Below are 25,942 nucleotides of genomic sequence, written 5' to 3' on the forward strand. Positions count from 1 at the left end.
TTACACAATACACTACTGGAGGATTGGTCCTGCTTCCTTTCCCAGTTTGAACTACTGTTATTTTGAGACATGGACTATTATATGACAAGTAAATGTAATTTTCTTAATGTTTACTGACACTGTGAAATACTTGTTTACATCAGTAATAATTGTAAATGCAACAGCTAAACATAGTCAGTTATCATCATTTGAATGTTCATGGTGTCTTTTCTTTCTGTTTTCTTATCTTTGATTCTTATTTTTCCTTTTTCCTTCTTGAAGTTACATTTTTAGCTGAAGCAGAAACTATTCCTTACACTTGCTTTGCTGTGTTTTCAAACTGAGGCATTGTATAAACTTGTTAGTGCCGTCACAAGCAGTGATGAAGAGTGACAATTAGGCACAACACTTGATATGTGGCTCAGTATCAGTTTACTCACTTCTCTGGTGTGTGAAGAAACTAATGCTCATTTCCACTGTATTGTTTGGCTCGACTCGACTCCACTTAGTCTTCGTGTGAGTACTTTTCCTTCCACTGCAGTACCACCTCGATGAAGGCGCGATTCTTAGCTGATCATCATAAACTGCCGTGACTTCCTCTCTAACACAACAGCTTGCTGGATCCTTTAATCGGCAACCAATTTTTGAAGTTCTAAGTCCCTGGATCAATTCAAAGACAATGACAGAACAGATGCTCAATTTCTGTCAAAAAGTTGTGACTTTCTTCAAAGTTTACTGGGAAATAAAATAGAGATTGTTTATTAAGCCTTTCATGATTCCACCTCTCAGTAGGTTTGTGTGAAAACAAACTAATGTCTCCAAAGCCATTGTCAGATTGCCATATGTTGCAAGAGCCATTATTGGGGTGCAGAGATTTACGGAGCGATCAGTGGCTCACAGGCCTGCTCACGGCAATGCCAGTCGGTTGGTTTGTAAGTGTATCCACCACTTTGATCCAGACTGTAAAATGTAATGGCAATCCATAGCTCTTGAGATATTTCAGAGACATTAGACTTTGGTGGCACTAGATGTAAAGTCAGGGTTCACCAAAATCTAATGTCTCTGTAAAATGTCATGGCAGTCCATAGCTGTTGAGCTGTTGACCTGTTCTAGCAGGTCAAAGTTTTCACTTATCTATTTACATTTTGCGATTTTGGATTGCCATGAAAAGTACACATTCACGTCCATTGTCCAATACTTTAGTATATGAACGAATACCTGCAAAACGAATGACATTCTCATCATCCTCAGCTGTACTTTGTGTTTAATGCTCATTGGCAAATAGCATGCTAGCACGCTAAACTATGGTGGTGAACATGGTAGTTGACTTTTTTTTTTGCGTTTTTTAGACCTGGGGTGCTAATGAAATTTCACCAAGAGTGAAATCATTTCACACCCTCACAGATTCAGCTACCTTCTAAAAAAATACTCTCATTAGAGTCCTGACAATTATCCAGCTATGAAACACAAATTTTAGCATGAGTATGATAACCTCGTTGGCATCATCATTTCTAATGCAGCTCTACAAAATCCCTGAAATTTCCGACCAGCCTGATGCTTCTTATAGAGCTCAACAATGCAAACAAAGCTAACTATTTTACCCACGTTTGACACTCTTCATCAACCACAGTTAGAAATACAAAAGTCCCCCACCTAAATAATAACAAACAAAAGATGCTAATTAGTCCCACAGATAAAATCCCCAGATAAAATCTCTGAGGTATTGTGAGGTGGTGTTTCTGTTAATTAAACACAATAAAATGCAACACAGGAGTCTGGTTTTTAGCTGTCAAACAGATGGTCTTTCAATAAGTGCATGTGTTATTCATTAATTATTAATTTAATAAATATATATATATATATATATATATATATATATATATATATATATATACATACATATAGGATGAAGCCGAAGCTTGTAATGTTTCCAACCCCTCATTCACTTTACTCATTTCTTTATATATCATATTTTTACAACAGGATAACCAATATACACAACAAGACATCTCTAATTTTACACGTACCAAACCCTTTTGTTTATTTATTTACGTTTTAAGTAAGTCAACAACCCATTTCCGTAATCCACCACCCCATAACAAGGTTAGGTTAGGTGTGAATATATGAGTAATTATAATGAACAAGAATCTCCCAAAACCTGTTTTATAATAATTTCCCACATCACTTGAAACACTGAGCGATTAGTGTTTGTAACTTGTATGTAATCATTGTAGTAGTAATCATTTCTAAATGAACAATTTTAAATCTCTTGGTCCAGGGAGCTCTTTAAGGGCACCAAATCCATCTTCATTGATTTAAGACAACATTTGCAGACACTGGTAACCAGATCACAATTGTAATCCAGCTTCAAGATTTTGATGCTATTCTTTTCGTTTTATTTTGCTTGTTGAGTCTGAATGTAACCAATTTAAAACCTTGTCCAGAAGTGATGGGTTGAGATGTGATGGCTACCTTCAGTAGTGTTCAAAAAGCAGTTTCTGTGAAAAGAAGAGCCCTCAAAACTTGCGTTGAAATTCAACATTTGCCCTTTTGCACAAATGTTGATTGCCAAATCCTCATGGTCTGTGCCAGCACTGTCTCTAGCACATGCAGACAAAATAAAAAAAAAAGATAGTGTGCCTGTTCAGCAGGGTAAATAGTGAACCTTGTCTGTTTTGTATGTAGTCATGATGGTAACCATCCAGATCTTGTGTTCAATGAGTTGTTCCTTGCTGTAAGCTATTTCACGGTTTTGTTTGGGTTGCAAAGATGCAATTAACCAAAAATTAATTGTAGCAACATCTTGAGTACACTCAAGCCTGATTACACTCCTTCACTGGGTCTAACTGCTTCTCAAAGGGAAGGGCTTTGTTGTGCTACTTGTAAGCCTTGTATCAGTTACATAATGCACTGATTTGCAAAATAATTTATCAGTTTGTTTTATCCCAATCGCTCTTGCGGATTTGAAACACAGTATTCAAAAGCATTTCAGAATTCGTTCCAATATCACTGAGCTTTACAAATAAAATTATAAAAAAAAGTAAAATTTTCCAGATTTCTAGTGAGAAATGTGATAACAGACCAAACAAAAATGAACTGTGTACAGGTAGGCCAGTTAAGTGAGACCAGATGAGCTACTGGTGGGACATAGGGCTTTTCTGTCAGAGCAACTTCAGCTGTCCTGATGTGGCCATCTTTGCTTGGTAGGAGGCAGGTCACTTTTCCTACAGGCCAAAGAGCTCTTGGTAGCTGGGAGTCAACAATCATCACAAGGGAGTTTAATTGTGGATCCGGTTTGTCCCGTTGCCATTTGTGCCATGTTTGAAGTGATGGTAGGAGGGATTTGATGTAATGTTTCCAGAAATAATCAGACAATATCTGGGCATGGCGCCAACGTCGTCGACTGAGGAGATCAGAGTCCGGGTAGGACACTAGAGGGAGTGATGCATCATATCGTTCCATGATGACTGAACAACAGTATTTGTAGTTAGTACAAGCTAATGTGTTTGTGCAGATAATGACTGTGTGTGATGTTGTTGTAATACTGCAAATTCACACCAGATGGAAGCCCGTAAGCGAGACTAAGGTAGCCCCCTGATCCGATGCACACTGACCGGTGATCGCTGAGTATGTGCGTTGCTCCCATGAAAAATTTGCCAAATCTTCTCTGCCATTGCCAAGGCACCACTCTCATAAGAGAGAAAAAACAATAGAGCAAAGCCCTTTCCCAATTCCCAGTGTGTGCATCCTAGAGCTGGGGGTAAACGATTATTTATTAAACGATTAATCGGGCGATTATTTTATCGATTAGTCGACTAATCTAACGACTAATTGGACGATTAATATAACGATTATTTTTCTGTTGCTCGATTAATAAAAACCATAATGTATCTAATAAATACCAAAAAATTCTTAATAATATATTTTATTAAACAATTTTGCACAGCAAAAAATCTTCTGCTTTACACAAAATAAAATAATTATTTTACTGTTATACAAAATGAAAGGCCAGCCTGTTTACTCTTTTACAGTACCAACATAACTCTCTTGTTCAAAAAAATCAAGTTGTAGTGCAAAAAAGAAAAACACTGTGCAGTGCACAGTACAGACATTCCTTGGATTGTTTAACACAACATAACAGTCCCAACATAAAACCTGATGCATAATCAAACTGACTCTCTTAACTGCTATTCTGTAGGTTTACATGCTAATGCAGCTGTGCACTTTGGTGGTGCTAGGCTAACCAACGCATCTTAGCTCTCTGTGCAGTTTGTTCGTGCTAGGTTAGTAGCTAACGTTCACGTTAGCTAACGTTAGCTACTATAGATATCTGTGTTCTGCAGCCGTAAGCTAGCTACCATTCAAGCCAACATTAGATGATAACTAACGTTAGCTAAACACAGCTGTCTAGGCGCCAGTAGCTAGCTAACGTTAACGTTAGCTACTAACCTAGCACGAACAAACTGCACGGAGAGCTAAGATAGTTAGCTAGCACCACCTAAGTGCGCAGGCTACACAACACACTACACAAACATGAAATTAATTTAGCTAACGTTAGTACTTGGGACTATATTTTAAGTATTCCCATACCCTCGATGATTAAGGGCGAGCTGTTTTTTTAGGACTTCTTTTCATGGGGCTTTTTGCAGGGCTTTGTTGGGAATTCTGTGAGGAGGTTGCTGTTTCCTGCAATGTTTTGGTCTCCCACATGTGTGTGTGGCGAAGCGTCGACGCAAAAATACGACGTCGACGTAATTTTGACGTCGACGCGTCGCTGCAGGCCTAGTGCATCCCCATGTTCTCTGTCAGAGGAGCAGAAATGTTCACGACAACTTCTATATTTACTTTGAATTCAATTCACAACGTGGCAAAAATGTGATAAGAATGTAGAGGGGTCATACATTTTTATTTGTTGTATTTAACACACATATATATTTATAATAGCCTACATACACAGTATAGCCTTTATAGGCTATTTTAGTGTAAACACTACAAATGTTTCTATAAAAAGAACTATACAAATACTATATAGGCTACAGTATATTATATACACACAAACACACACAAATGCACTATCTATTATTAATGCGTGGATCAGCTCTTCACCCGAATCCGCCTGTAAGCTGATCATCCACCCTGCACCCACCTGAATGAATTATTTTCTCCAATTTAGAGACCCGCATGGAGATTTAACTGGCCCTCAGCAGTCCCTGCAGGCTCTATTGCTTTTTAAATTATGTATTGTATTAATGTATGAGTGTGTTTTCTGGAACGATGTACTTTAATGATTAGAGAGGCTCCTTGTAAACGTTTCCAATGCACGCAGTAATGTCACTTTCAAATGAAGCTGTCTGTCTGACAGCACCTCTGCTATGTTCAGATTTTAGAGAACGTTAATAATATTTTTCTTGTGTATTATTTCACCCACCCACTATTAATCAGAATGTTAATTTGTATGATCCGACAAGCCCGATCCGTTAGATTAACCACGGGGCCGCGGATATTGCCGCTCTCGCCCCTTTTTCCTCTCTCTCGCCTCCTCTTGCTCTCTCACACCTCTTTGTTTACATGCCACGGGTGAAAAGACTTCCGCAGAGGATACATCAGTGTATCCTCGATTAGAACTCCTCCAAGGAGCCTCCTCGATGCTCGATCCTCACTCCTCATTGTGCAATTTAGGAATTGGGACTTCCTTCAACATGGCGCGCTGAGAATGATTTCCAGGTCACAAATCGGAGGATCGAGGAATTTGGGAAATGAGAAAGGCCCCAAGTTGATCAAGCTCATAATCTGAAGGTGTACTACAAGTCCATAACTCGGTGCACAGTGGCATAATATACTTCAAACTAAAATCTAGTTATTTATAAATGAAGAATGTATTTAACTATAAGGAATACAGACTATTACATAAATAAATGTAAAAATCATCAGGCATGTGTATAATCAACATATATACTACCGGTCAAAAGTTTAGGGTCACTTAGAAATTTCCGTTCCACTCCATTATAGACAGAATACCAGCTGAGATCAGTTGCATTGTTTTTTTTAACCAGGGCAGCAGTTTTCAGATTACATTATGTGCTTACATATGTTTAATAATGTTTTCTCAGTTAGTCTTTCAAAATTATATCAGATTAGTAAACAATGTGCCTTTGGAACATTGGATGAATGGTTGCTGATAATGGGCAATGTAGATATTGCATTAAAGATCAGCCACCCACTCAGATCAGCTGCTATTCTGTCTATAATGGAGTGGAATGGATTTCTAAGTGACCCAAAACTTTTGACCGGTAGTGTACATTTTCCTTTAAATGCAAAAAGTCAGTTTCTTTGGTTCTAGATTAAGATCTCCAGTTGTGTCCTCTGATGCAGTTGTTACTCTTCTGGAATGTAAGATCATTAGCAGGTCTCATGGAATTGGGGGTTAAAGGGCTCATAAAGTGGACTTTCTGGTCTGTTTTTTTTCCCCATTATTTTCACCCTGGAGTCTTACCATAGTTCAGTTCTGGACGAGTTCAGGAACTCATCAAAAGTCATCAAGTTATTCACAATACAAATGTGTACATTAAATTAAAGATATAGGTTGATTCAATTCGAATTTTCTTTTGCATCAGACGTATATCACCCCTTCCAAGCTACATAAGTTTAAACCCAGTCTCTCATCCCTTTGTTTTAGATGTGGCCTAGTTGAGGGCACTTTTCTTCATGATACTTGACAATATAGTAAACTACAAGACTTTTGGCAGGGGATCTGTGACATGTTATCCACAATACATGGAGTTACTTCCCATCGGATCCTGAGAAATACCCTTTGGGCAACCTCTCAAATTCTAACACATAGTTATTCCATCAAGCACAGGAATCCTAATGCCCATTGCTAAAAAAAATATTTTAACGAAATGGAAGTTTGATGTCCTATTGCCAGTTGGAATGTTGCTCTCAGAAGTGAACAGTTGCATACCGTTGGAAAAGATAACTTACTCACTAAGGAATAAGATACCTTGTTCTCTATAAATTATGGCAACCTTTTATCAACTACATGGAGAATCTCTCATCTCACATGATTGACTGACTGTTTTGAAAAAAAAAACATTGTATTTTGATTAACGATAACCACATTATTATCTTCTTTATTCTCAGTAGTTATTTTTATTTATTTTAATTGTTACATCTTCATTTCTGTTATTGTCTGTTTAATCTAGTTTTTAGATGTCTGTCATGTACAGTCATGTACTGTCAATGTGTGGCTGTGTGATTTGTATACTATATGAAAAACTACATAAAATACAAAAAAGAAACAGCCATTAGCAGCATTTCAGAAGGCAATGGCAAGCACCCTTGTTTTCGCTTTAATATGTGGACATATTAATATGGACTGTTATTTTTCTTTCAATAAAATCATCTTATTAGACAGAGTGCCTCAGACATAGAAACCCTGCTGTCATAAGTATTATTATTATACTCATGCTATTGAGTACAGGCTTTCTGAAGCAGGGAATGCTTTTAAGAGAGCTAATTAATCAGCATGACATCTAACATGGTTCATGTAAACTCTGAAGTGTACTGTATAGTCTTTTAAGAGTCAGAAAAAGTATAGAAATGACATTTTCTGATAGAAGTTGACAAAGAGCAAGGTGAAAGTGATGTGTCTAAGAATTGCAGACCTTTCTGTTCTACATCTGGTACTCTTCATTTAACAGCTTGTGTGTTCGCAGTCCTTGAGTCTAGTTTGCATTATCATCTCATTGGGACTTGATTTGCAAATAGTTCCGATTGGCATCTCATTAGCTGGTGAAGTATGGCACAAGTGTCAGCACGTGTATGACCTGAATTGTTTTTTTAACATCAATTCGTCTTCAAGGTCTTGATCAGACATGTTATGAGGCACACAGCAAGCTGAACAGAGTACACAACAGGAAGTAGTAATCATGTAATTCACTGACAATGTGGCTGTTAAAGATGGAAATTGGGGCTTAAGTAGGATATGTGCGTCATGTTCAGATTTAAAATGCAGCCAGTGTAAAATGGTGATTTTTTTGAAATTTAAATTAATTGAATTTAGATGAATACCCGATGCAAGGGGGGGTGGGGGGGGGGGGGGGGGGGGGGGGGGGGGGGGTATAGGGTGTGTTATAGAGTGTGCATGTGTTTCTGTGTTGGTGTTAATGGCAGCTCAGTTTATTGCAGGCAAACACATCAATTACATATGCCAGTGCACACACTCTTTCAATTGTACACATGAGTGACTGTGTGCACTGTTGGGTGTACACCACATTACTTCTATAAATCACTATGGTATTGGTGCACCTCATTAATATGATGCAACTTACCTTAAAGTACATGTGCATGTGTGCATGAACAGCAGGTTGCCTGTTTCAATGGCCAAAGAGAAAGTGTACACTGAAATATGTTATAGATGAAGGCAAAAGGTGAAATTCTATTACCTTTGAAGACGCTGCTGTTGGGCATTTTTATGGGGATAAGAATGATGTGTCCATGCAAATGTTGATTTCCATGTTTTTCATCTACATATCAGAAATGTTTTCACTATTTCCATTTATTTGCTCCTGACCTTGAAGTGCAGAAACCACTCCCAGGTTCCCCAGAACCAAATGGAAATGTATCATTACTATTCCACAGCCGAGGCTGCAGGAAAACACAAAACAGCAGTGCAGCTATTGACAAATTCATCATGCGATCTGAGTGTACAAACTCTAGATTTCATCATCTTGCTCATCAGCAGCTCTTTCCTATGAATTATTTGTTGGCTCCTCTCCTCCTTGCCTGTCCTCTCCTCTTGATGTGGTTAAACCCATCAAGAATCTATAAGTAGGCCCTGTCCCTGTGTCTCTCAATCAAAATCAGGAGCAAGCAGCTTCTCACCCCGTCTGCGGGCTGAATTATTTACCAGTCATTGATGTGGTGGTTGACCAGCAGTTTTTCTTATGAATTATTCATGTCCCCTCTCCTCTTAGTCCAAAGGGTTAACACTGAGAATATATTCACATTTTATTTGTTGTGCTCCTAAATGGGCATACCACATCATAGTGTTTGACTGTTATAGAAGTCCAGTTAACGAGGAAAGACAGTGTTGGTTATAATTATCACTCTGTTATCTTAAAGAATATTTAATATTTAACACACCACGCGCGCTGAACATGACCTACAAATTCAGTTAGTTTGACTAAATAATGTTGGCATCCAGCAAGAAATCTGTAAAGTCAGATATGTCAGGGCTGTTCAAGCAAGTCTTAATTAGAGGTAAATCCCAAAACCTGCAATATAATAATTAGTTTTTTTTTTTTTAACCTAAACTCATTGTGTCGTTCATTATACCCATGAGGTAAGCACAGACAAAAAAACATTCAAATACAAATCCAGCTAAGCTGCATACCTGTCGATAACAACTTTATCTTGAATCATTCCATGTGCTTATCCATGATTAAAACCCAGTTTAAGCAGCAACAGCAGCATAATCCTCTTTGTGTAATTGGTCACAAGTTGCAGCATTCAAGTTCTGCAAAATCACATTTGAATAATACATACATTAAAATTATAACGTTCTTCTACAAATAATTACATTCATATGTAGTTTGCCTTGTAGTTGCCAATACAATTCACATGATGATGATGATGATGATGATGACATAATGTTCACAGTAATATTTTTTGGTGAGAAGTGCTGACAGTGAACGTACCCACTATGTTCACTGTTACGTATTTCTGTGTATTTAAATGTTCACTGTCATGTTTTCTTTTGTATCGTGTACACTCATAACAACTAAAGTATAGCTAGCCTACTGTTGAGGTTATTGAAAATACTTGGTAATGGTTCGGGAACGTGGTGATCATGGTTAATGGATAAGGCTGGAATTACTTTACATCACGTCTCAATACTTTCTGACTTCACCCTTGATCAAAAATTGGGTCAGAAACAGGCTCAAATTGTACAGTGTATGCTTACGTGATAACCTTTAACAGCAAGGCACTGTAGTTTTTAAAACAGGAGTAAATCATGTATTTGTTGGGGACTATTTTTAACCGTGGAATAATACACATCTGGTGCTTGAGCAAATATTAAAGGCAGCAGGACGGTGTATGTGGGATTGTCTCAAAATAAACTATAAACTACTGTTATATAGAGGAATAAGCTACATCAGGCTTTATGTGCTAGTAGGGTCACACAACATTGTTGGTTACTGTTTTTTTTACAAATGTTGAGTCGTAGTAGGTTAATTTGATAATTACTTAAATTATAATATCACTCTCACTCACTGGCCTGCTTTACTGCTGCTGTACTTGGTCTGGATCAACACCCTGTCAGGGCTGCTACTGCAGTGAGGAAGATGTAAAATGACAGTGTGTGTCCTGGGAGCCGACTCACATCCTGACACTTTTCTCCTCTGACTGGCAAATATGATCATTGTAATATCTTTCCTCCACCCTCTATTTACACATAGTGGAGTGTGTTCAAAGAGAATATTGATGAGCTTAAAAATCCACACACGGCTTTATTCATCTCTTGGATCTCTGAAGGTGTGATTCGTTTTGCCACATGACACCCTGCACCTCTTTAGGAAATGTACCCAAGACATTATCTGCTCCGTACATTTTAATTGACTAGATATGTATGCCATTACTAGTAACAGACACATTTTATATTCCTGGCTATTCTCGACTAGACTAACCTTCATCTGTGGTGGGAAATACTTATATAGGCAGGATACATATGGTGATGATGCACTTACATTTACAAGATGCAGCATACAAGATCAGCTTGTTCCATTACTGTAGATGCAGCTACATACCTTAATGGCTTAAGGTCACAAATTGGAGTTGACAGCTGAGTGAAAATTTTAAGCATTAAATGAGATTTTACAAAAGAGTACAATGTGATTTTCTATGTGTGATAGAAATGCTGAAACAATTGTGTGGTTCATTATTTTTAATGCTGGTATATAGAGGTCAAACAAGTGCATTTGCAGCCAAAATACATGATATAGAGTTGAATTACACTTATATTTTACTTTTACCTGATTCAGTTTGTTTATTGCAGATGCCAATATTAAGTTCATCTGTGTTAATAAATAAATTCAATTGTTGCACTGTGGCGTTCTCAACCTTGGAAAAGAAATAAGAAAAACAATGGATAGTATACGCAAGTGATAGCTAAGAAAATACCAAATAAAAAAGGGCTGGGGGGGAGGTACTATTCTTTATTTTGACTACCTGTGGGAAGAAACTGTCTCTGAAATGGGTGGTGCGTGATTTAATGCTCCGGCAGCGTTTTTCAGAAGACAGGAGTGAAAATAGTGTGTGGGCTGGATGACTGGTGTCCTTGATGATGCTTTAGGCTTACCTTGTGCAGTGGCTTAATGAAGATATCATAGAGCTGTAGTAGGTCTGTGCCAGTACATTTTTTATGCTGGCTTTTTTAGTGTTTTGCTTCAGTTTCCAGTCCTGTGCAGTCAAAACTGCCAAAGCAGATACTGTGATGCAACCTGTCAAAATATTGTCTCTATAGTGCAACGATGAAAGTTAAGCCAAGCCTTGGTTACCATGCGGAATCTTTTCAGACACCTTACAGTCTTTGTTGTGATTTCTTGAGGAGGAAGTTTGTGATGTGTACAGTAGTGAATTAGAAATTTATAAAATATCTCAGGAGGCCAGGGCTTGTTTTTGAGTTGGAGATCGGAGGTTACCAAAGACGGGGAAGACAAGAATGCGTGTAAATATAACAAGATATATCACTCAAAAGTAGCAAATGGGAGATTTCAAGTCTGCAGCCACACTAGCATCTCTGTGAGGCTGTACCTGAGCACAGTAAGTAGTTTGTTTGTTTAGGATCCTCATTAGCTCCATAGACATATATAAAAGGGCTATTTGCTGTTTTTCCATGCTGGTCGGTGTTCTTCCTCAGCATTTAGCGGCAGTCTAGAACATTTTTAACGTTAGGCGTATATACTGCACCCGTCAGGTCAGGAAGGATTGCATCCCCCGGTACCTGGAAAAATGAGTACCGGCACAGTATCTGTTCTCGTGACATCCCTAATGCGCACATTACAATACATCGTAAACAATACAGAATAGGAAATTATAAGACAAAAACTAAACACACACAATATCATTTCATAACACAACTCGTATGATAATGACAAAATACACAGATAAGACAAAGGCAGACACATAGACAGGACAGCTCCACCAGTGCAGTTATAGGGCATTGTATACATTCATGTTTAAACATTTTTAAGACAGTTACACCAACATGCTATCATCACATAGCATCTGTTTCACCCTCTCAGGACACTTCTCACAATTGAACACACATTCATATTTTGTTGAACGTCAACCAATGTAGTTTCTGTGTCTACTTAACATTTCTGATCAATAGATATTTCTTAACTAAACTTTTAGTTTCATCAAATGTTTACTGCTTTCTTGTGTAATTTGTTCAGGTAGCACATTCCATTCTTGCATTGCTCTATACATGACCATTCATTTAATAGTATTCGTCTTTGCTTTTGGTAAAATAAAGTTACCTCTTGTGGCATGTCTAGTCGCATAGTCATGTCTATCTAAACTAAAAGATAAATTATTATACAAAATAGATGGTTTCTTTGTTACAAGAATATTCCTAGAAAAAAACAATAATGAATAGACTATTTTTTTAATTTATTTTTTTTACAGATAACCTAAACATTTGTGCATTGCAACATTTGTTCTATATACACACCTAAGCGCTATACGCGCTGCTCTATTTTGTACCATTTGCAATTTTGTTATATTTTCTTGAGTTACGTTAGACCATACTGCTGAGCAATAGTCAAGATTAGACAATATTAAAGCTTGAATTACAGTACCACTTTGGTTGAGCTTTGTGACAAACATGGGGCACATGTTTAACAACAGAAATACCACTTCCATTTTAACAACCATAATATTTATATGTTTTGTCCATAATCATTTGCTATCTAAAATAACTCCTAGAAGTTTGGTCTCTTGGACTTGTTCAACAAATAAATAATTTATACAAAGCTTCAGCTCAGGTTAATTATGAAGTGTATGATCCTAATATCATGCATTTCATCTTTGAAACATAGAACAAGAACTACAAACGTAGCTTATTTTTCTTTGTCCATTCAACCACCAATTTCTGCTTCTGTGATAGGGTTATGTTTAACTCATAAGATGTAGGTGACGACATATAGATAGTTGAATCATCTGCATACATCGATATACTGACTTAATTTAAAACAAGTGGTAAATCATTTGTAAAAAATAGTGTATAATAACGCCCCAAGACAACTTCCCTGGGGCACTCCACAGCTTACCGCTCCAACATCATAGCTACTATTAAAAAAAAGACAAAAAAACTAGTTGCTGCCTGTTTGTTAAATAGCTCTTCATCCATAATATTGCTGTTGAGTGTCCCTTTCTATATGCATGTTAAAAATCAGTGGTTAAATCATTTAAAGAAAAATATTCTGTAATCTGCTCACATACTATACTGTCCATAATTTTACTCAACACAGGCAACAAACTTATAGGATGACTATTTGACCCAGAGAATGGTAATCTTGCATTTTTAGGCAATGGAGTTATTTTAGCAATTTTCCATTCTTGAGGACATAGACATTTATCTTAACTCTGGTTGATAATATGACAGATTACAGGGGCAATTACTGTTGGTCTGCAACTAATTTAAGAAGTTTACCGTCAAGGCCGTCCACACCTGGTGGTTTATCTTTACAAGTTTTCAACATATTTTATACAATACTAATATTTACTCTAGCAAATTTGTAATTACAGTACTTGCCTCTCATGATCTTTTATTGATAAATAAGATATTTCAATATCTATTTAGTTCATATTATTTCTTAAATACTTTTATTTATGAAATAATTATTGAGGTGGTCTCCACTGGTTTGGTAAGGAAATTTCCATCAGTCTCCAAAAAAGATGCAGTCTGTTCGGTGCTCTTTACCATTAAGCTAACATATTCAATCATTTTTTTACTATCATTTTTAATATCATTAATCCTGGCTTTATAGTACACGTTCTTTTTCTTTCTATTTAAAGTAGTTACAAAGTTCCTTAAGTTGTAATAAATTTGCCAGTCGGATTCATAACCAGAACTTATTGCTGTTAATTTTGCTAAATTGCATTCCACCATATATTCCTTTAATTCCTGATCTAACCATGGTGTACTGACACTTCTAACAGTAAACTTCTTTACTGGAGTATGCTTTGCAACCAGAGGTGTCAAAAGTAGTCACATTCATTACTAAAGTAGAAGTATAGATACTAGGGTTTGAAAAGACTTCTGTTGAAGTATCAACTCAAGCATTTTACTCAAGTAAAAGTGTAAAAGTACTGGTTTCAAAATTACTTAAAGTATAAAAGTAAAAGTAATGTAAGGGGGAAAAAATGCCATTAAGGACAAAAGCTTAGCCCGCCCCACAAGGGCCTATAGTGCACTACCCCACCTCCACAATAAACATTTTTCTAAAGGCCATAATGACTATAATGTTATATTAAAATCATACGTGCAAACTCAGAAGGGCTGAAAAAGGTGACACATCTCTTCTGTGTTTTTCAGACAACAGCAGCTACAGTCTGGTGTTACAATCCTCTACAGTGAAATACAGACCCACTTTTACACCGTTTAGCTGTCAGCATTTTAACCGTGTTTACTCCAGCTGCTAGCTAACGGTAGGCTAACGTTACCTGCTGTCGAGTGTAGTGTTAACTAGCGTCCAGTGCGCCGATGTTTCATTTCCCTCTGACGAGGCATTTAAGTGGCACCTAAATAAGACATTGAAATCCGTGTTGCTATTTGGTCCGGTAGATAATGGTCGTTACGGCACCGGTGCCGTATTAGCACCTGGTCTGTGCAGGTGCGATGGATCGCGTACAAACCAATAGGGTGTCGGAATAGTATATATTTATAGTTCTCATCCAACCACAATCAAATTTACTTTCTCCGGATGGCGCGATTTATCTGGATAGGTTTTTTTTTGTGTGTGTGTTTTTTTTGAACAATGACAAGCCGGAATGAAAACAAGCCAAACTGAAATAGGAGTAACGAGGCTATTTTTAAAATGTAAGGAGTAGAAAGTACCGATAATTGCGTGAAAATGTAAGGAGTAGAAGTAAAAAGTCTGCTGTAAAATAATGACTCCAGTAAAGTATAGATACCCAAAATTTCTACTTAAGTAAGGTAACGAAGTATTTGTACTTCGTTACTTGACACCTCTGTTTGCAACTAAAAGCAAAAAAATGGCAACAAAGTTTTTCAGTGCTTCATCAGGATTTGTTTTTTTAATAATACATCTGACCAACACATCTTTCAAATCATTTCTAAATCTGTCCTGATCAAACAGTTTGTATGCTCTCTTTAGTACTTTAGCTCCAGGCTTTGGCATTTTTGTTCTTTTAATCGCTACAGTGAGTAAGTATAGATACCTAGTAGTGCTTTGAGATAAATAGTAATATCAGCAGCTAACATTCTCCTACAAAGACAATGTTAACATGCTGATGTTTAGCAGGTACAGTGTTAACCATGTTCATTATTTAAGTTTAGCGTGATTAGCAAATTAGCACTGAACCCTAAGTACAGCTGAGGCTGATGGCAATGTTTTTCAGGTATTTGGTCATAAACTAAAGTATTGAACAAAGTAACATTTTGACCTGATGGTGGAAAGTAGGAGAGGTCCTGGGATCACCACAGCCATTTGAATTAATCATTAGGATTCATCCTCAGGGCACGATGGATATTTGTACCAAATCTTATTGGTGAAATTACCAAAACTGGTATCAATCAAAAGATTTTATATTTTCATAAGGAAGATAGAGACAGACAGACTTTCCACAATAAAAAACTCCACTTGCATTTATTTTTTACCTTGCCTCCTACAGTTTGGGCCTGGAGCCTGCTCTGCATGGTAAAGAGTGAAAATTATTTTTTTTGCTAATATTGTTTGCTTTTCGACCACTTTCCTAATGCTTGCTGGTGCATTCAGAGCTTCCATGGCATAAATGAACCGTTTAATGTCACAGAAAACTAGCTGAATAGGTATATATAAGCACCTCTTTACAAGTCAGTTTTCACAGATATGTATTGTTGATGTACATATTGATTTTTAATTATATAAGGTCAGTGTCTATATGGACACCATATGGCCCATTTTTTTCTGAACTAATTACAGAGCACCCAGCACGTTAGTTCACAGTACCTGTTGATTGACGCAGAGTATGTGTCACAAAAGCTTTCCACATCACTTTATTTTCCACTAACAGAGTAAAGACTGCACACTTCAGAATGATTGATTTTACAACACAGTTACCAACAGTATGTGCAATGTCTGAATGGATTTCATCAGCTATTGTGTGACAGCATTAGCGTAAACAAGCACAGACACTGTCCATTCTTTAACAATTTTACAAAGTGGAGAGGTGGATCACGACCAGGATTATTCTGATGAGCTTTTGTCCCTTTCTGACTTACATTTTATTTTCAGGACTAAGTTGCAGTGTAATATAAATACAGTCAAACCAGGATGACAAAGCTAAAGCTCAGAAACTATGTCAAATAAAAGAAGATTACAGTACCATGAAGTGAGGGCAGAGGTCCCTATGTGCTCAATTAAGAACTTCTACCTGGAAATTGAGGAAGTCAGATACAAAGGTATTTCTGAAGAGCAGCGTTTATGTGTGGTTTGTGATCTCTGTGTTGTTGAGGATTTCTTTCATTTTGTGTTCCATTGCCCCATGTGCAGTGACTAAGAATTTTTGGGGGGAATTTTAGGCCTTTATTATACAGGACGGCTGAAGATTTGAGAGAGAGAGAGAGAAAGAGAGAGAGAGAGAGAGAGAGAGAGAGAGAGAGAGAGAGAGAGAGAGAGAAGGGGAATGACATGCAGCAAAGGGCCGCGGGTCGGAATCAAAGCCGCGACTGCTGTGTCAAGGACTGAGCCTAGTACATGGGGTGCACATTCAACCAGGTGAGCTATCCAGGCGCCCACTGCAGTGACTTTGAACAAGCATCTGTTTGTTAAAAATTAGTTGAAGAACCCTGGTTTGTTTTTTTGTTGTCTGAAGGTAATATGTTGAGTTAGCTCTCTAATGAGGAGATTATTGTCTTGGAAAGATTTATATAAAATGCAAGGCAACTAAGACAGAAAACACTATATCCATCATAATAGGGTGTCTTTCATGGAAATTGAATGTTTTGAAATGTTCTATTTTTTTTTTAATTTGCGGGAACTGTATAATATGATTTATCATGTGGCCATCCTGGTTGTCGTTGCTGTATATTGATTGCTACAATATGTTCCTATTTCAGTCTTTCTAATGCTTAAACCATAGTAATTTAAATTTGCTTCAACACTAGTCTATATCCACGACCTTCCACTTCCGGGATTGCTCCGTTGCTGCTGGAAATTACGCCCTATGTCCTTCTTTTCGGCTGGATGTCTGTTACATTCCGCTTTCTTTGTGTTGGAATTTTAAACTCTGGTCGATTTATGAGGACTATGGTTAACTGCTCCTCAGATCTCTGCAGGGTAAATCCAAACAGCTAGCTAGACTATCTGTTCAATCTGAGTTTTCTGTTGCACGACTAAAACAACATTTGAACGTACACACGTTCCACCAAAACAAGTTCCTTCCCGAGGCTATTAGCAGCGGCACTGTGGCTCTGTGCGGCGCTTAGCACCCATGACGATTGTGATTGGTTAATAGACATGCCAATACTAGGACTACAGTTGAAAATTAGCCTACTGGCTAACACTGGCGCATTTACAAAAATGTTGATTAATGTGCATTGTCCTAATCAAATAAACTTACAACAACAACAATAAACCAGGGCACGTTTCTCTCCCATCCTGGACTGCTGTGAGGACTAGCCAGACCCTCCTCTGCAGCGCTGTGGAGGAAGGTCTGGCAATGCGAGATTACATCAACGCTAAAGAGCAGCTATAGCAAATAGGAACTAAAAAAATATCTACTAATAAAGCAGGGTAAATCAGATCATAAAATAATCTCAAAATATTTTGTGTTCTCTCTTGCCCCATAAACGCCTGAACGGAACAAATGATTATCTTGTTTACTGCAGAAAAGGTGTTGTTCGTCATTAGCTCATGTAGTGTTAGCTCATAATTGGTGCAGCAATTTTAAGTGTGTGGGCAGTTTTGTTGAAAAGAACAATTGGAATATGGTGATCATTAACTTGCCACACACTACAATAACAGCCAGAAGCCTGCCCAAGGGTGCCTACTCAGAGCAGTTTCTCATCTGGAGATGCATTGAACGAAATCAGAGCACCTGCCAGTGTTAGACAAAGCCCCATGTCATTCACAGAAGTGAGGCTAATAACACAGTTAGGTCATTCAGGCTCGCTTCATTGTGTGTCAGAAAGAGCAGTACAGCTATTCGATATAATCAAACACAGAGTTGTAACTCCCCTGGCCCTGAAGAGTAAAAGAATCGAGTGGCCTGCTGATTGACAGACTTGGTCAATCATGACAAATGTTTCCACGGCTTCGGAACTAATGATTTTGCTGTGAAATATCATCAACTAACAAAGCTTTATTAATGAATTACTACTGTTTGATGCAAACCAAACCAAAAGCACATGCTTATGTTTTCTTTTAAAACGTGTGTGTTAGGACTGCACAATTAATCAAATTTTAATCACGATCACGATTTTGGCTTCCCACGATCAAATTCACGTGATCGAGCGATATTTTAAATGCGTCATTCCGTTCATGGAGCGCTCCGTATCAAAGTTTTTTTTTTTTTCAAAGCTCCGTAAACCACTGTCTGATCACGTGCCTCCATGAGCCAATCAGAGTTGTTCCCTGCACCGCGCAGCTTAGTTTAGATGTAGCTAGACAGTCACAGAGGACAGAGTAACGTGAGGAAAATTCAGAACAGATAAACAGATAGCAGTCGGTCATAAGTCGGTCACAAGGTTTACCAGTTAACCAGTAAAGCAACATTTTGTCCCGTCTGTGTTGTTTTTCAGACGGCAGAAGTGACCAGTGCTAGTCTGAGTCTTTTAGCTCATAGCTTTAGCAGCAGACTGTTGTACGTCTCGCTGTTGGAATCCCTCTACAGTGAAATACAGTCACACTACACCGTTTAGCTGTCAGCATTTTAGCCGTGTTTAATTAATTTACTACTGTAGCTAATGGTAGGCTAACGTTACCTGCTGTGTTATTAGTGTTTACTAGCGTGACATTTTTTTTTTTTTTTTTTACAAATCACATGTAAAAAGCCAAAACATACAACAATAAAAGAATAAACAAAATATAGAACAAGATTGCCAGGGGAAGCTACAAAGAGAAAGAGGACCATATGTTGACAGTTTTAACAGCCTTTTTGTTGTTTGAGCCAGAAATCAAATTAATATAATTTTCAACTTTATGGAGAAAAAGTACAAAACAAGGTTTTTTAGTGCTGAATTTACACTTATGAATGTGAAATTTTGCCAAAAGAATTAATACATTTATAATGAAGTACATTTTTTCTTTACTATGGCATTTACTAGCGTGACATGCAGCGATGTTTCTGTTGCCTCTAACGAAATCCGCGTTGCTATTTCATCCGGTAGATACCGGGCATTTTAACATGCACCGTTAACATGAACAGAAAATTGCGTTGCCTGTATCTTTTCACGGCAAACACGCATGTGTGGAAAGCGGTCACACAACAGCTGAAATGGCATACTCCTTCATAGTATCCTTCAACAAAGGAGGAATGTAGCACAATATGAAGGCACAATATGGATGTATTGCCAGGAATGTAGCACAATATGGATGTGAAAGCAGTTATAATTAGCCTATGTGACAATAAAATTAGTTTTGGTTAAAATCAACAAATAAACGTGATAATTAAACGTGATCTCAATATTGATCAAAATAATCGTGGTTATTATTTTGGCCATAATCATGCAGCCCTAGTGTGTGTTATGAATGTGAAAGCAAATTCTACTTATTCATAGAGATTACATTAAATTATCGCTCTCTTGTCTCCTTTTTTGTGTTAACTTATGTTTTTTTTTACCCTGCTTTTATTTAAGTCACTTGTCTAATTAATAGTATTCATCTAACAATGTTAAAGATTAAGGCTGATGACAAATTCAATGAAAAGACCAAAACCAACAATCCGTTTCTCATTACGTTCCTACTGTCCTACCCTGTATGTGGCTATCAGCCCTAAGTCCAATGGTTCTTATTGAAGATGTAAGTCTTTAAAAACAGGTCATGAATATATACTTTCTTTAACAATGGATAAATAGCAATGTAGTTTTTAACAGAATACTCAAAATAGAGTAAATAAGTGCATTGTATTGGGCACTGTTTTCAGTTGCAGATTTGTTGTGCTAGTGAGTATTTACGGCAGCATGACGGTGTGTGGGATCAACTCAAAATAAAATACAGTGCCCATGTTTATTGTAATGAAGGAACATTTCACTCAGTAGAACACCAGTCAATGATGTGTTTATATGTTGTGTGTCTAGATTAATAATGTTTTGGCCACATAGGCAATGGTTGTTAATGGCATCTATTTATTGTTGATCTTCCTATGTTTTTTTTTGACGATAAGAAAAATTCTCCTCATATATTAAAGTTTCTAGAGAATAAGTTGTGACTTGAGACTTGACCTAAGATCTTGATTGAGTTCATATGTGTGAAAGAAAACAGCATGTTTGCTCTTACTCACACACATATACATGTATACAAAGGTTAATTTATACATCTGAAGCATTCACCTTCTTGTAAACTAGAAATAAGTGAATTTTAAAGCTCAGGTAGCATATTGTCTCACATGTGCAGACTAATTATTGCAATATGCTGTATCCTTAGCTAACGGGTCTCAGAGGCGACAGACTTTGAACTCCACATATTGAGCCCTCGAGCAATGCTCTACCTCCTGGACTGTGACCACATCAGGTTAATCTTAGTCACCACAGAAACTCATTATTCTGCATCATGTAATAAAAGTTTAGTCAGATATAAATGGAAAGACGGTGGAAGGAATGCTTTGATTGCCCAAACTCTAAATATTCTCCATCGTCTAACCTGTCACCATTACGGAGCTGAGACTCCAGACAGGCTAATTACCAGCACAGATATGTCCCATTCAGCTCAGCCGTAGCAGCAACCCCAACACTTTTGCTTGCCTGCACTGAACCACAACAGTAACTAATTAGCATAGACAATACCTTTTTGATCAACATAAAGTGTTTTGTCTTGTTTCCAATGACGCACCATGAATTTAAATGAGCCAATTAGCGTATGCATTTCCCCTCGTATCACGTTCACAAAGTCTTTGATTGAGATTCTGCTGCACAGCAATACAGCAGAAAGTTTAGCTGCTCTGCAGGCCACTGCGACCGGAAGGGTGAGCGTCATGTAACACATACTATGGTTTCATTGTAGTTTGTAGGTGCTGCCGATCAGTAAACTGTTGGCGTTTAAAAAAAACAAAAAAAAAAAACAAACAAACAGACAAAAAGGGAATTTAAATATTTATTTTTAATATTAAAAGCATGGAATACAGAAAAAAACTGGGCAGAATTATTTTTACAAATACGCCATTTGCAGTCATTCAGTAGATGCATAGTTTTGTATTACTTAGAGGACTGTGGGTGATTAGCAGCATAATCAGCAGGTATTTTGCATTTTCTCCCCGTTTTTCTCTTCATTTTCTGAATGCATATTCTGTACTGTCCTTGCCATGGGAGGACCTTTTTCACTTTTTCTGCTGTGAATTTTGATAGTGAATATGATATACATAACATGTAGATATAATGCGTCTTGCAGCAGGAAACACAGCAACTTTTAAAGCGTGGGCACATAAACTCAGTTAATACTTTTAAACTGATTTCATTTTATTAAGAAATGTCGACATATTAACTAAACAAGTGTTTTTTTCTGTCTTTTTTACTAGCTGTTGCAGGGAAAGTCCATTCCTAAACTGGGGTCACTGGACCAGATTGAAACAGGAAGTGGAGACGCAGAGGGACGTTACAGTGGCGACTGTGATGATGAAGACGGCTGTGGTGGTTCAGGTGGTGGAGAGGTGAAGAGGAAAGTCTCCAGAGTCTCCAAATGTAAGTCTCATCTTTTCTTAATTTTATTGAACAATTAACCTGTTAACCATGTGAAGACATTATTACCCAGTTGTTATATTTTGCCCTAAGGAGGTAGAGTTATATATCAAGAATATATCATTTGAGTGGTAATATATTCTAATTTGTACTTGTAGGATTGGGTGTAATGATTTAAATTTATATGTATGTTTGGATCTACGATTGCATTTTGTGTTCATTGTATATCTCTTCTCTTTGTATGGGGTCAAGAGTTTTTGTACATGGTTCCTGACAAATAAACATTACTAAACATAAAACATATAATCAAAACATATAACACAGACTCACAATGAATTAGATAAAATATGTGGATAAAAATCAAGTTTCACAAAGCACAAATAAATATAACAAGGAATACATATGTATGTTCTTATGCTTCTTAATTTTCCATGCATGCATTCAAATTCAACCTCATAGAGGTAGAGTAAAAGGCTAATAGGGTAGATCTATTTTTTAAAGTTGCAGAATTAAAAAAATAAAACTAGACATTTGAAGGTGCAGTGGCATATTACTATAGTTTAATAAGACTTGCTTCACTCTCCATTTTATGACAGCTATAATAATAGTCATTAAAGATAATAGTTGCTATGGGGGACATTATTGCAATCAAGGCCCATTACTTTAAAAATTATTGCTCCTCAGAGGATCAGTAACCCCTGATGAATCACAGCAGCGGAGCTCTCCTCTTCATTTTGTTACCTGTCTCCTCTCTCCTCTACTCTCCATCAAACATGCTAACAACCTGATTAATCACCTTTCTCATTTTGCCTATGGGGACAGCGGGGTCATCCAAACAAGCCGTTCTATCTGTGTAAATGTTTCCTTTACTGCTTGTCAGTCTGTCTCGAGGCTTTAGCAGCTCAGGCTCAGGGAAGCTGCTTAACAATCGCTCATCTGAGGCTGTGGGGAGGCTTTGACATTTATCACCCATTACAGTAGAGCCGCCCTTTCCTTGTCATGGGCCAGATCAGCCTGTCTCCCATATTTATGACCCACTGTCTGTCGTGACCTCTGTCGAGCATCTGTCCCCTGCTGCCTGACCCTCACACAAATACAGAGGATTCCCAACCTGAACCAGACCTCTGGTCAGTCCCTGCAGGTTTCTACAGTTTTTTGCGTTTATTGCTACAAAATGGATTTATTTCTTTTTAGCTGCTGTTTGGTGTAGGTATTTTTCTTTGGGTTTTATTGTTGTAATAGAATTAAATGAATTAGTAAAATATGCAAGCCAAGGATACGGCAACATTAAAACATGATGTATTATTGCTCTCGCTTACTGAAAAATAGTCTTACACAATATAAAGCAGCTTGAAAGCACGGCAAATACTTAATGTAAGTACTATCCATTATATTTTATGAACAGGAATAAAAATATTCCCTCAAATCATCTTGAAGAAAAGTACAGTTTTTGGACTCCAGTCTTAATTGGGTCTTCCCTTTTAGAAAACAAATCAAATCAGTCCAACTAATGTGTTTTTTGTGTTTATATGCAAGCACAATTCAAATAGAAAATATATTCCAGGTGGTTTAATCAAAAACACCTCTTCAACCTGTAGGAGTGAACAAAGGTCACAGATAAACAAGCACCCACTGTCCACTGAATCATTCTCCATCATCATTGTTTGTAACCAAGTTAAACCAACATAGACATATAACACGTTCAGGCACCAACTGGTGTATGACACAGGTTAATAGTCACATGTTAAACCCTCATTTTTAACAAATCCTGTGATACTGTTAGTCACAAATAAACACTTGCATTCACACAATACCTGGTCTGCTAATGTAGGCAGCAGACAGAATTGTATGAGTCATCTGTGGCTAAGAGGAGTGGAAGTTAGCACAAATATCTGTTAGAGAGGTATAATAGCCGAATAGTAGTCCACTTGTTCAGTCAGCCAACATGGTGTGGAATGGATTATTATGTGAATGTTAGAGATATACAGTATTGATATTTGGCTTCTGACCTCGTCATGCCCCACAAGGAAGCACTAACCTCACCACAGCTGGCAGTAAGGAGTAATGATAACGTCCTCATATGGGGAACATGAGCTGCCAGTATGCTTCATGCTTGTTGACGTCGGATTCCGGGGGCTGTGTTTGATCAATTCCCGAAAAGAACAATCCAACATTCAAGCTGGGTTTGAACTTTTCCCTCTAGTTCTCTTTTTTTTTAAATTTGCCACACAACTATTTGTGGCAATTTTCGTGTGAACAACAGAGTGCAACAACATTGCCTATTTTTCGTCTCAAATGTTTTCAGTAACATATATTAGTGTACTGTTTAGCTGTAAACAGTCCAGCCCAAAAAAGTACCGCCCACTGGCCGGAGCAAATGTTCTCTTTTTACAGCTGAACAGTACACTAAAACATGTTTTACCGTCCTCACCCATAAAACGACTGTATAGGTCGATTGTGCAAGCAGCTTATAACGACCCATATTTACATTAATTGTTAGGCGGTGACCTCTAGGGGCTGTAGTAATTATCACAAGTAAACAAGGAAGTGAGGTGACAAAGCATAAGAGCAGCTGTCTCTCAGACTGTCAGGATATATTGAATATTTCTGCAAATATGACAAAATGTATTTTTATAAAAGTTAACAACTGCTTTAACCAAGTAGCCATTTTAACCTGTTTCCCTAAACCTAAGTTTTTTTTGTGGCCAAACCTTAACCATAACGTTATCACATTACGGATTTATTTTTAGTGATTTATAACAGTTTTGGAAGGCACAGACAAACCTTGTAGTCCTGTCGATAGGAACGTCAGATCTGACTAAGCTTCTGTGTGTCATTCTAGAGGTCATGCAAACAACGTATGTTGTCGGAATTTGGAGGACTTGTTGGATGCGTCACTGTCTCTCTACTCTGCCCTCTGACAAGCTCATACTAGGTAGACCCGCCCTCTTTAGAATGGTAACCAGTCAAGAATGACAAATGATAACCTGTGAGCATAACACTGATGGCAAACTTCTGGTAAGAAATAGAAACTGTATTATATTTCGGTCACTTCATACAGGAAAGTACAATAATCAACATAATAAGTGCTCCGTTAACTTGGCAGTCATTTTGCAAAATTGTAATTGAAATTTGAAAATTTAAGTCAGTAAAAGTTTCCTGATTACATCGTATGCTAAATAGCACATATATTGATTTTCTACATCACAGAGCTCCTAGTGCATGGAGACTGGCTGGCTACTGTGTCTGGGATGCTCTGTGATCATCACACTCTGTCTCAGATCAGACAAGCAAGTAGTGCAAATCTGAATCAGCTGTGCAGAGTTGTCATCAGACACATTGCCATTGTTCTCCATGGATGGAAAATGTAATTCATTTAGTTTTACATGTTGGGAGAAACACAGTTCTGAATAGTTGCTACATCTTACTGCAGCACCAGAGTTGATGGCTACCATGAGGCTAAATCACAGTGGTGATGATACACAATTAATAAACGTAGTTAGTTTTTATTTCAGTCTGTGTTCAAAATGGAAAGCTGTAGAGATAGAAATACATTATCAAATACAACTACAAAACCAGAAACCTGCAACCATAGAAACAGGAAAAACAATCCATGAATTTGAGATAAAAACCAATTTACAGAACTTTAAATAGCATAAATGTCATTCACAAGACACAAGTGAGTGGAATCACAGTTTGAGTGATAATATGTAATGTGGCGGTTTGTGTTCTGATCTTTTTTTACAGTTTTAAGAGTCAACAATTCTGAGTTTCAAATCTTAGACTATATAGCATTTATAAGATTGCGTGATATATTTTCAGCTGCCATTTTATGACGAGCGT

The 25,942-nt window shown here is 37.4% G+C and overlaps 1 protein-coding gene across 2 annotated transcripts in view; it reads left to right on the plus strand.

The window, feature by feature from the left end:
- Positions 1–25,942, plus strand: part of gpc5a (glypican 5a) — a 147,846-nt gene that overhangs the window by 66,655 nt on the left and 55,249 nt on the right. For both annotated transcript variants that reach the window (XM_031324339.2, XM_031324338.2), the window contains exon 8: positions 21,940–22,102. In XM_031324339.2, coding sequence (XP_031180199.1) covers positions 21,940–22,102 — 163 coding nt within the window. The remainder of the gene's footprint in view (positions 1–21,939; positions 22,103–25,942) is intronic.

Source organism: Sander lucioperca, chromosome 3 (genome assembly GCF_008315115.2).
Source record: "Sander lucioperca isolate FBNREF2018 chromosome 3, SLUC_FBN_1.2, whole genome shotgun sequence".
NCBI lineage: Eukaryota > Metazoa > Chordata > Actinopteri > Perciformes > Percidae > Sander > Sander lucioperca.